The 13045-nt window shown below is 36.8% G+C and overlaps 1 protein-coding gene across 1 annotated transcript in view; it reads right to left on the reverse strand.

Moving 5' to 3' along the window:
* dock8 (dedicator of cytokinesis 8) overlaps positions 1-13045 on the reverse strand; it is a 36319-nt gene that overhangs the window by 1323 nt on the left and 21951 nt on the right. Inside the window, exons 32-46 of the mRNA XM_016295414.1 lie at positions 12152-12239; positions 11895-11991; positions 11678-11812; positions 9913-10065; positions 7223-7381; positions 7025-7125; positions 6533-6725; positions 6227-6370; positions 5682-5813; positions 4943-5077; positions 4677-4766; positions 4219-4455; positions 3976-4119; positions 2020-2126; positions 1050-1220 (exon numbers count right to left, since the gene is read on the reverse strand). Of these exons, the coding sequence (XP_016150900.1) occupies positions 1050-1220; positions 2020-2126; positions 3976-4119; positions 4219-4455; positions 4677-4766; positions 4943-5077; positions 5682-5813; positions 6227-6370; positions 6533-6725; positions 7025-7125; positions 7223-7381; positions 9913-10065; positions 11678-11812; positions 11895-11991; positions 12152-12239 (2086 nt within the window). The remainder of the gene's footprint in view (positions 1-1049; positions 1221-2019; positions 2127-3975; positions 4120-4218; positions 4456-4676; positions 4767-4942; positions 5078-5681; positions 5814-6226; positions 6371-6532; positions 6726-7024; positions 7126-7222; positions 7382-9912; positions 10066-11677; positions 11813-11894; positions 11992-12151; positions 12240-13045) is intronic.

Below are 13045 nucleotides of genomic sequence, written 5' to 3' on the forward strand. Positions count from 1 at the left end.
TATATATATATATAGTGTATTTTATATATAATTATCTATTTGTACTATTTTATGTATTTTATGTATATTATTCTGTTATAGTTTTATATATTATATTATTATATATTGATTATATTATTTTCAGCTCTTTTGAACCTTCTATTAAATAATCCTGAAAAAAGTATCATATTTTCCTCAAAATATTAAGCAGCATATCAAATAACAAATGTTTCTCAAGCATCATATCAGCATATCAAAATGATTTCTGAAGAATCACGTGACACTGCAGAGTGGAGTAATTGCTGCTGAAAATTCAGCTTTGCCATCACATGAATAAATTACATTTTAAATGTATTAAAATAGAAAACACTTTTTAAATTGTAGTAATATTTCACAATATTTCAGTTTTCACCGTTTCATTTTCATTTTCAAATAAATGTAGCCTTGGTGAGCATATGAAACGTATTTCAAAAACATCTTACCAAACTCAAACCTTTGAGAAACTTTTTTTTCAATCAATAAATACACACACACACCTCTACTTTCTGCCATTTGTATAACCTGGGAAAGGTTGACAGCCCTAGCATTAATGACTGACAGCAAATAATATCCCACCAAACGTCCGTCTCATGCCAGACTACTGTTGCAACAACTAGTTTACATTCAACCTTGCACTGAACCTTACATTGAACCTTCTTTTAAAATCTGACATTGATAAACCTTTATTAAGAGAATATTTAGCACTCCACACAGGACTGACAACTGTATTCTACTGCTGTGTGAAAAAAGTCAGTGAGACTCACACTTAAAAAGAATAGTTCACCCCAAAATGAAAAATGTGCCATCATTTACTGTCTTTCCAAACCCATATCTCCAACTCCCCATAAATCTTTTCCAAACAAACTCCAAAATAAAAGCACCACAAATGCAGTTCATAATGATAGCATCTTCGGGTTTGGCTGAACTATTCCTTTAGCACCGATTATGGAAATACTACCAAACGCGAGAGAGAATTTCCATCATTCACTGATTGCCGAGTCAAAGATCAAGCGTAGCACTAGTGGGTGTACCTATTCTCGATGCGAGGTTTGATGATGGGCTTGTAGAGCTCAGGGATCTTTCTCTCCAGCATGGGCCTCAGGTTCTCTCGCAGTTTGTTGTAGTTTTTCTTCATCTCCTGCTGGTACTCCTTCTGATCAGGAGTAATGAGTAGCTTGTTCTTCTCAACGGCCTGTCCACACCTGCAGGTACACAATCACAACAGCATTAGCAACACAAGAAGCTCGACAGAGCACCAGATGATGAATAATTAGTGCAATTAGCTGCATTTGGACAGAACTAGGCAAATGAGTTTGATAGGCATACTCAACAGTTAGTTTTATTCCCCTGAAGAACTTGTTCAAAGGCAAAAAGCCACAAAGGGAACATTGAGGAACATAAAACTGTGCTCTGGATCTTTTTCCTAAATGAATTTTAAATTGTTCTAGATCTTTCAAAATATGTCTTTTGAGAATTAGTAGGCTATAACGTCTTGGCATAAATAATGGTAACTTGGCTAGAGAAGGATTGTGGCAGCCTGGATGGATTATGGAGAAAAATAAACATATTTTAAACTACAGTAAATATTTATCTGCACGCTGGCAGCAATCAAGGCCCAGAATCCAACATGAACTATTCGTCTGTAAAAAGCAATATGTAATACTTCCACACAAGTTGTATACATCCTGGGAAAAATCCCTGTATTCAAAAACTTAATTTGTTTCGAGTCTTAGTTTAAACATTATGATGATTATGCAAAGCAAATGCAGCTGGGTGACATTAAGACGGGTTTTCTCCACTTGCGGAAAAGCCCCTCGGGTGTCTTACATCCAAGTATTTCAGCGAACTTTCAAATACAGAACTTTAAACAAACCAATCACTATAAAATAAAGATACTTCTATATCTCCTTTGATCCTCTGATGGAAAACTTGCTTCATTCGATCACACGTCACTGAAAAGATTACGTTGATATCTCTTTTCCAATGGAAGCGGCCACTCACCGCAGTATGAACTCTTTGAAACACAAACGCAGTTTGTTGTGATGACGGAAGAGCTTGGGGTCTGCTGGGATTTCATTCAAGAAGACCTGGGCCACCTCCAATGGACCCTGCAGAGACACACAGAGTGAGAAAAGGAAAGAAAAGGCCCCCCCTCTCTCCCACAGCGCTAGCGGAGAAAATGAATGCTTCATCCAATGGAGGCCACAAGGTAAAGTCAACACATAAGGGAAAGATCATGAATAAGTCTTTGTGTGAGTGATGTCACTGTGGAGCCAGGAGCAGAGGCATTGCCGCGCTCTTTGTATGTAGTTTCTCCAAAGGGCATTTATCACGTAACCGCAGCCGTATCCAGAGGATTTGGATATGTTTTAAACTTGATTAGTTTTGTAAACTGTCACTCTGGAGCTTCAGACTTTACTATAAATATAGAGATGCTGGGAGCATCCGTATGAATCCCTACAATCCTAAGATTTACATTACTCTTCTATACTGTTCTTATATTAATTAAAGTATTCAAAAACCACACCGGAGATGTGCAGTAGAACAGGCATGGAGGGAGACTGGGTGGCTGGATAAGTGATGGAGCCAGTTTTTATGTCAAGGGATCAAAGTTTGGTTGGTTTGCATGGGTCTGTTAGCCCCTGCTGGTAGTTGTGGCAATTACAGTACATCATATGGACCCCAAATACCATCTTTGCCCTCTGATGGTTATTTAAAATGAGCAAATAACTAAAGAAATAATATTATATATACAGTATATATATATATATATATACATATACATACATACACACACACACACACACACACACACATATATATAATAGTGCTGTCAAGCGAATAATCGCGATTAATCGCATCCAAAATAAGAGTTTTTGTTTACATAATATGTGTGTATACTGTGTATATTTATTATGTATATATAAATACAAACACATGCATGTATTTAAGAATAATATGTAGTTTATTTATTAAATATATATCTATATAATATAAAATATAAGAATATGAATATATAAATCTATAAATGAAAATATTTTCAAAACATATACTGTATGTGTGTGTATTTACATATACATAATATACACAGTACAAATACATATAATGTAATCAAAAACTTTTATTTTGGATGCGATTAATTGTGATCAATCGTTTGACAGCACTAAATATATTTAGTGCTTTCAAACGATTAATCGCGATTAATCGCATCCAAAATAAAAGTATGGTTGTGTATAATTTCGCTTAATATTTTTGTGTGAACTGTGATAATTGTTTTTTTTTTCTCAGGAGAAATATATATACATATATATATATATATATATATATATATATATATATGTATATATATTTCTCCTGAGAAAAAAAAAACAATTATCACAGTTCACACAAAAATATTAAGCGAAATTATACACAACCATTAAGTTTAAGGTTTAAATGTTAAATAAAAAAAATTTCAGCAGCTATTATTCCAGTCTTCAGTGTCACATGAACCTTTAGAAATCATCTTAATATGTTGATTTGCCGCTCAGTAAATGTCTTATCATTATCAATGTTGAAAACAGTTTTGCCGCTTAATATTTTTGTGAAAACTGTGATCATTTTATAAATATAACCTTCAAAAGAACAGTATTTATTTGAAATAGAAATCTTTTGTAACATTACACATGTCGTTGATCACTTTTGATAAATTTGCTATTTTATTAATTATTAAAAAATAAAAGTATATTACTTTTTATTGTGCAAAATAAACAATAAAATCATGTACAAAATATTAAATTATGTTAGATACATTAATATATCATTATTCAATATTTTACCTGTGCCTAAGGGTTCATTTAAGAGGGCTCTTAAAAATTTTAAATAGACATGAAATTCTATTTTTGTAAGCTGCGTTTCAAGTTTCACAGCTCAGAATAGTTGCTAGTGAAGGGTACGAGAGTGCATTAAGCTTCAGACCTGATTGACGGTGGCTGTGACAGATCCCTGCAGAACCATCTGAAGCATCACAGCATCTGGCTTCTCTCTGTGCGTGGCTTCAGCCAGCTCTCTAGTCTTCTTCTGCATGTCCTCAATGGCCACCTCGATGGGTGTGAGGTCAAACTGAAAACAGGTGATTAAGTAAGTAGTCATTTAGACGCTTTTATCAAACTACCACTGCAGATGAAGCAGACGTGGGGGGGTTCTCTGGATTGTCATTACCTCCTCCTTCTGAATGACGTTGATCCGGGTCTTGATGTAGGGGAAGGCATGCATGGTGGTTAGGATGGTTTTCCGCTTGTATTGCTCGTTGAGTTCCCCTCGGGGCCGCCCACTCTTTGTGAACGGCGTAGTGTACATGAAACGGCGAAGGTTGAAGTTCTTCTCAAAGTTGGTGAGGCGGTCTTTCATCTCATAGTCATCAAAGTAAGGCTCCACAAAGGTAATCTGTATGTACGCCTGATGTGAAATTTGAAAATCAGCATGCTACGTTTAGGACACTGTCACTTAAAGCAATCATCAATTGCTGAGGGTAACTTTAGCTGAATGAGGCATTTGAGATTTGACTGTAGAGGCAATCGGCAGCCTTTCAAGCTAATGAGGGTGTCACACAGGTCAAACTGAAGAAAGCTTTTGATTGTAATTGTGTTTACATTGGCACGACACTTGATGAGAAGTACCTTGTTGGGATTGAGCTTCTTTCTGTCTACTGGTGTGGAATCTTTAATCATTTCCAAAACTCCATCTCCAAAACACTGACTGTAAAAGTTCTGGAAAATTAGAAGACAAAGAGACAAATAAGTCACGTATAATATCAAAGCAAATTTCAGACCATTATAGCTCTGCCTAAAAGCAACTGAAGCCTTAAAAAAAACCTTTAAACTTCACATTCATCTTCATCTTCATCACAAATGCAAAACTTCACAGGGTTCCAGAGAAATTTCACCTCGAGCCGGTGGGATATCTCCGGTAAATGGGTAATTCCGGGCTCTTTGTAGATAAATTCTTGCTCATCCAGGTCTCCAAATTTACAGCCATAAAATCCAACGCGGAAGTAGGTTCCAAACATCCTCTTGTGACCCTGAAAAAGTAAAAATAAACATTAAGTTAAAAGATAGTGCTTGCTACATAATGACGCATGACTTCAGGTTCAAATTAATATGAAAGCCACCATTTTATGTTTGTTTTTAAACTATTTTTAATGTACTGACTTCACAGAGTAAAAAAATATTTTTTGAAGTTGTAAATAAAGTTCACTAGAGTATGTTTTACAAGAAAAAAGTATTTCAGTCTTTCTACTTCAAAATGTAATATCTAACTCAATGTGTTACTAGCTGATGCTTTGTAATTATTTGTGAAAGTTACTAGCAGATTTCTTCACCATTTATTTTCTTATGGTGTGATGAAAAACTTGTTAAAATTACATAGTGTCTCAATTAACACGCCTCAATTAGTGCTCATAAAGTGCTCATATTAGTGTTCATAAAACTTAATGTACAATAGCTATTTAAAAAAAATGCAAAATGCTGTTTAAAATCATTTTATATGAAGTAAAGCATGTCACAGCACATTAAGTTCCCTATTTCTGTCCAGCTGCCCACATGCATATAGATCATGATCGCACTAGAAGGCTTCTTCCTGTCTGGCAGAGTCATGTAGGAGGACATGTCATTTGTATGCTTTACCTTTTGAATGATGTTCTCAAAAGCCCTTTGGAGCTTGTCATGTGTGGAAGCGAGCTTCCGGAAATCTCTGTGGGCCTCCAGTATAGGCACGATTACCTTGTACACCTCATTAACTGCCTCATACAACCCGCCCTGTACGTGAACAATGGTAAGAAGCAATGAACAGTAATGCATTTTCTATTTTATATATATACTGTATAGCTACATAACGTTCATTTGAATGTTTTAAATAGATAAATAAATTAAATCAATTATTTTTTAATGATTATTATTAGTATACATATTAAATATTACATTTTTACAATTAAATTAAGTTTTTTAATTATAAAATTAACACAAATAATAGTAATTATAATTTTTTATTTTACTTTTTCAATTATTCTTATTACTAAAAATATTGAAATATAATTAAGTTTATATATATATATATATATTATATAATGAAGAATTAGCAGTATCATACTACAGAAAAATATGAAGTAGCATTAAAAAAGATGGGCTACTAATTTGGATGCCGTTGGCGCTTTGCTCCACGGATAACTCACATTGCTGAATAGCTCAGCAGCCTGTTCCAGAAGTCCAACTAGGCCACTTTCCGTGAAGTAGCGTCCTGAGCAAACCCCATCCTCGTCTGGAGACAATATGTCGTCTGAGACTGCAGACTCCTCCAGCACGTTAGGAGAGATGTTCTGGTGGGGGGAGACAATTTTATACCTCAGTCGGACAAGGATCTTATTTACACCGAACCGTGTGTGAGGGTTCGAAGAGCAGCCGAGACATAATTCACGCCTACTGTTGTTTTTCGGAAAGGGAGCCGATTCAAGCGTTTCCTAGCCATGATAATAACTCACTTGAAAGGTGACGCTGCCCACAGGCAAGTATTTGTGATCCTCCAGCATGCTGAGATATTCAGCCACCAGGGCCGCGGCATGGACCAGACACATGGCTGACTCTGTAAAGCACTTCCTGCCGTTGTGCTTCTCTGCCATGTTTTGGAGCCAGGTTAGACGCAGGTCCGGAGATGTCTGGTAACCCTTTGCGATCCTGGAGCCAAAGTAAACCATTGGTTAATGCTCCAAGAAAATAAATAAAATTGTGTTTCTAATATCAAAGCATCTGTGGACTGGCAATATTTGCTCAAGTTATTACACATGTGAGGCACACTGCAGGGCTCAAATGTGCCACTCGGTTACCATGGTAAGTCCAAAAACAGCAGAAAAACTGTAGAAACCACAGCGAAAATGGGAAGCAGAAAAGAAAACCACAGGCCTGGGATCCAAAATGCAGATGCAGACTAAGTTTTAGCTTATATTTAGCTAAATAGCAGGAGAATATTTGTGTACCTATACATGAGGTCCATAAGCATCTCAGGATCTTTCTGGAACTCTTTCATCTTGACTGTATCTGAGAGGATACTGTTTAGATTCCTCAAGAGCTCATCCACCTGTGGGGACAGAAACCAGTAGGGTAATTCATTAAAACAGATGTTTTGTATACTTATTGATTGGACTAGGCTAGATGTCTTCTGGCCAAAGTGTTACCTGTGAGGGCAGCTGTGTAGACTGCATTTCTGTGTCTTCTTCTGCGTATGCTAGGATAGTTCTGAAAGAGCGGCGTAGGTACTCCTCATGGATGTCCGAAGACTTGCCGACCAGCGAGGCTAAAGACATTGTCACCTGCATCTTGACTCTGGAGAAATTCTGCAAGAACAAAAAACAAGGTGTCAAGGTTTGGCCGCTTTAGCTTCTTCTGGTAGATGCTGTAACTACAACAATCCACCCAGTTGCACCAGGTTGCACCAGGTTCGATGTCAATAATGCCAAGTTCTAGCATGGTTCTCATGTCTTCACACAAAATACATTACTTCAGAAGACATGAAATACAGCATCAAATGGACCACTTTTACTATGTTTTTATGATTTTTTTTATCTGTAATAAAACGTCCCTTACACGGCTCCAGGGGGTGAATAAAGGCCTCCTGTAGCGAATCCATGCATTTTTGTAAGATAAATATCCATATTTCAAACGTAATAAACACTTTTCTCTCACTTCCGGTATTCTGTCATATGCGGAAGGCGTTCTGGCGGGTGACGTAAGACGTCGGCGTTGCGTGATAAGTGCCGAATGCGGAGACAAAACAAAACGCTGTTCACGAATTAGAAGCACAAAACGAGGATTTGTAAAGAAAAATGTCGGAGGATTTCCATATAAGCCAAGAGCAGACTGGTTTTCCTTTGCTAAAGTAAGGAAACTTTGTTTCCTTTGCTCCTGCATTTCTCAGAGGCTCGTGCAGGAATTTTCGCGTGCACGCTATTTATTCAGCTTTCATGTGATTTATGAATTTCAATTTTTTTTAAAATTTACCCTTATGACTGGTTTTGTGGTCCAGGGTCACATTTTTGGAGCTCAAACAAGCAGCATGAACAATGGCTACGTTTACATGCACAATTTTTGGTTCAATCAGACTGAATTCATTCCGATTGATGAATCTGAATGTAGTGTTTACATGAACGCTAAACAAAGTGATCGGGTTGATGTGCGTGTTTATGTCACAAGCTTCAAATTGGAATTTTTTTTTTTTGACATGCGCACACTGCACAAATATAGAGTTTCTCACTGTTTGCACATAATAACCACTCTCCTACACGGTTTCTTTATTTGTTTTTAACAGCAGAATTAATATTTATCAATTTATGGATAAATATACATATAAACCGCTGTGCCGTGCAGCTCATATTTATCACGCAGTAAAAATTCCCCTCCCCGCGCCCAAAACGAGTTGCCTGTGGATGAGAATCCAAAACAAGGACTGGTGGGAGGCTGTCCTGCTCCACTTCACAGTTGCCGAGTGAAAGGAGAGTTTTATAAAGACAGGACCCGCATTTATACAACACTTTATTCAAAAGGAAGAGCAGTTCGTTCCACGCATCATACGTCATTATGCCATTTCTGCGTCATTGCACATGCGCAGTCCTTTCAGTTTCAGGGTTCAATCCGATTGAGTGTTTACATTCAATCGTATTAGAAAAGGAATAAACCACCCCCTTCAATCCGATCAAAATTTGATTCAGATCGAGCTCAATCGGATCGATTAAGGTGTTTACATGAAGGCTTTTCAGTCCGATTGAGCCATCAATCCGATTACAAACCGATTTTTTGGTTGCATGTAAACGTAGCCAATGTGTCCACATGAAGGTGAGCTTTTTTGGGGGAACTATCCTTTTAATTTCAAGTCACGTTCCAAAGTTTGAATGCTTAAAGCATCATGACAACAGAGGTCTGATAACTGCCTGAGTTTTTTTCTAATTTAGAAAACAGCCCTTCCCCCAGCCGTTCCTATCAACCAGAGCCATGTCATTTATCTGGGCTGGCCCTGCTGAGGTTGTTGAAGGTTACATGGTCAAATACAGGTGTTAGGCTGTGAAAGAAAATGCAACACTGCCAGGCGCGGTCGGCCATTGCTGTCATAGTCTCAGATCATTGATTCCAAGGGAGGCTTGAACCAGAGGCTGAAAATGCTCCATCCATCTTGCTTAGCATCAGGAAACTGCAAAATGATCCCCCATTAACCCCTGTATAATTGCCAATGGATCATTTCAATGGCACCATTATGTTAAATTGAGCGTATGTGCGAAGCATCTCTGGATGTCACCAATCTCGCATCTAGGTCAGTTTCGCAATGAAGAACGGCTCGACATCGACACCACTGAGAAGATTAATTCTGAATTTGTGCGGAAACCTGACTTCACTGTTTTCACCGTTTAATCTAATGCGAGAAACAGCCTTGGGAAACATAAAAACACAAAGCGTAGAGGGGTAAAAGATGGTCTGCCGCTAAAAGAAATCAACATGACTTATTCAAGGTTACACTAACGACAGGACCGACTGCTGGAGCCTTTTACAAACCAAACAAGCAAACAAACAGACAGACAGGGAGAGAAATCCATCCTTTGCCCATTAAAGATGAATGAGATGGCAAACAACACGGCCATCTGGTAGGGGAGGGCTGAGGGGGGTGAGAAATTGAGTAAACAGAGGAAATACTCCAGCCATCAGGCTGGTGCACACAGAGGGACGGCCGGCGAGCAGCGACAGGCTCATATTATCAGGCAGCAGACAGACAAAGAGAAGAATAACATTGTAGAGGGCATTGTCAATGTTACGTCACAGAAAAGACATTTGATTTGTTTAACAATAGAGGTGTTGATCGATCAGTTATTTGGTGTCTTACACTAGCGGAGCTGTAGCTGTATCTCATGATCAGGTACAGTGTAGCACAAGCCTGACTCCTGTTACCGTCCACACAGCTGCTGCAGTAATGAAGAACCTTCTGACACAGGTCAGCACACTGCTCGGCCTCCTCCTCAAACAACAGGTCGCCAAACTGAAAAATATTATCGTATCAGTCATATATTCAATATTACATGATTACAGAAAGGGGAGACTGGGGATGGTTTGTACAATTTTCATTCTTTGTTAAATATCTCTAGGTGCAAGTGAAAGCTTAGGCTCTTGGGTGCCAAACAGACATTCAATAATCACATTTTTTTTAATTCACAACTAAATTTATGCAGTTGTGCTAAGCAACTCCAGTAGAGAAGAAACAAACAAACAGAAAATTAGAAATGTATCATATAATTATTTTTACAACTAATATGATGCTGATACTGGACACACTAGAAAAGTGTTCAAAAGTTTGGAGTTGGTAAGATTTTTTAATGCTTTTGAAAGAGGTGTCGTATGCTCACCAAGGCTGCATTTATTAGATCAAAAATACAGTTAAGCAGTAATATTGTGAATGAGTAAAATTGTGAATATTCTGTGATGCAAAGCTGAATTCTCAGCAGTAATTACTCCAGTCTTCAGAGTCACATGATCCTTCAGAAATCAATCTAATGTACTGATTTTTTTGCTCAAGAAACATCTCTTATGATTAACACTGTTTAAAAAAAGGTTTAATATGGTTGTGGAATTTTTTCAGGATTCTTTGATGAGTAGAAAGTTCAAAAGAAGAGCATTTATTTGAAATTTAAACTCTTTTGCAACGTTGTTAATGTCTTTACCATAAACTTTGAATCAGTTTAATGTGCCCTTGCTGAATAAAAGTATTAACTTCTAAAAAAAAATGGCCCCATACTTTTGAACTTTAGTGTATGATTAATTTAAACCATTTTAATCACTTAAGCAGTCAGTAGGGAGACTTTTTTTTTAATAATTTTTTTGTCTCTTTATTTAATAAACAACTGTATAATTATTATATAGTATAATCATATATAATAGTATCATCCACAAGGGGCCCAAATGTAATATTTTACAAATCACCTATTTAAAAATATGAACAGGATTAGACCAATCCATATTGGTCAACTGCTAATCTGAATATTGAGGTGTATGTCTCCCCTCAATATCTATAGTGGTTACTGCCTTTTAATATACATCTTGAACGTGTGTCTCTATATTTTCAAGTAAATGTTAATTATTTATGATCAATTATTTGCTATTATTGTTAATTATTTACTATTAGTTATTCTTATATTACAGTCCATGTGTCAAACATTCACCTCCGCACTATTTTCATAAATGATGTTAGCCAGGTGGCATAATTTATCACTTTTAAAACTATAGCTATTCAAAAAAAAAAAAACCCGGTTCCCTGTTTTGAACTCATATTTACTGTAAATCTCTCTCTATAACTTATTTTAGCATATTTGCTGGGGGGTTGATTTTTGTTTTGACAGAGAAAATTTGACAAGTTTTCTTCGCCTCAACATTCAGATGTTTTTTTTTCTGACAGAATCCAATTATGAACCAGAAATTAACCATGTAGACAACCAAACCCGTTGTAGCCTACAGCTATAAGATTTAGAATGAGTTACACTAAAATAAACCATAATAAATGCTGCTATATGGTTATAAATAAAAACCAATTCAATTTCAGCACATTTTAGTGTACTGTCAGCCGAAACGAATAAACACAGCACACAAAAGGTCAGTACCTTAACTATGAGAGCCCGTAGGGTGCTGAAACAGTGTGACAGGAAGGTGGTGCTCTGATTACAGGTGAGAGAGTGCAGCAGAACCTTCAACACTCCACCAACCACATTATCCTTACAGTCGGCCAGAGGAACTGCCTGGAAGTAGAACACTTAAAGCATTATTTCATACTAAAATTTCTAAATATTTTTTATTTCCACTGTAAGAGTTCTGTGTTACCTGTACGATCATCTCCAGCAGGTCCAGGACTATGAGGTTGGTCTCAGTTGCCAGGTTACCACTGATTATGGCCTCCTGATCCAGCTCTGCTTTGGATCTGAGGAAACAACAATAACAAGACATTAAGCTGGGTCTTAAAAAAAGCTTAATTTGAGCTGTAGATTAGGGCCGTGGAGAACTAGAACCAACTATAAATGAGAAGTGCCACGGGTTAAATGGATGTGAACCGTGAAATGATGGTAGTATTTTACGCTCACTTGTCCTGCCTGTCGTTTGTCTGGCGCCACTGTGTAAGGTCTTTCCTCCAGCGTAGGTTCTCTCTCTGTCCCAGCGTCCGGTCGTTACCTTGCACAACACAGCCAACACACAGAGACAGGACATATTTAGAAAATATCTAAATAAAGGAAGTCTGCGGACTGTAAACTTGTAAAATTAGACAGCATTTTACGAGAAATTCAAAATAATTTTAGTGCATTGTGGAAAACAAATAATATATTATTCATTGCGCCAACAGTAACTGTCCCCTCAGCAGTTAAAGGAATAGTTATGTCATAATTTATTCATCCGCATGTGGTTTCAAAAACCCGTATGATTTACTCTATTTTGTATTGAACAAAAGGTAACTGGTTTTAAATATCCTGTAACATATAAAGTGCCAAAATGACACCATAACAGTATTGTGTCTTTCCTGCCCAGATTTGCAGTAAAAAGTAACTAAGTAAATACCACCTTTCCTCACACAATGTTATCCATGTGGCTTTAAAAAAAAATAGAGTGCATGATATGAAGTACATTAATTGTATTTATTTCTATTTAAAAAAAATAATAATACAAAATGAATAGCCAATGGCTCATTTTCATCGACAGTCCCTTTAAGGCTGGTCACCTTAAAAAAAAAACTCTCACTAGTAAAATAACATAGAACAAATTCTACTATACATATATATATGCGTGTATATGTAAATTTATATAATGTGATTTTTTTCTTGTGATATTTTTCAGTCCCATAAATAAATTGTATACAGTGGGTACGGAAAGTATTCAGACCCCCTTAAATTTTTCACTCTTTGTTATATTGCAGCCATTTGCTAAAATCATTTAAGTTAATTTTTTTTCCTCATTAATGTACACACAGCACACAATATTGACAG

The sequence above is a fragment of the Sinocyclocheilus grahami genome, unplaced genomic scaffold (assembly GCF_001515645.1).
Source record: "Sinocyclocheilus grahami isolate Dianchi unplaced genomic scaffold, SAMN03320097.WGS_v1.1 scaffold336.1, whole genome shotgun sequence".
NCBI lineage: Eukaryota > Metazoa > Chordata > Actinopteri > Cypriniformes > Cyprinidae > Sinocyclocheilus > Sinocyclocheilus grahami.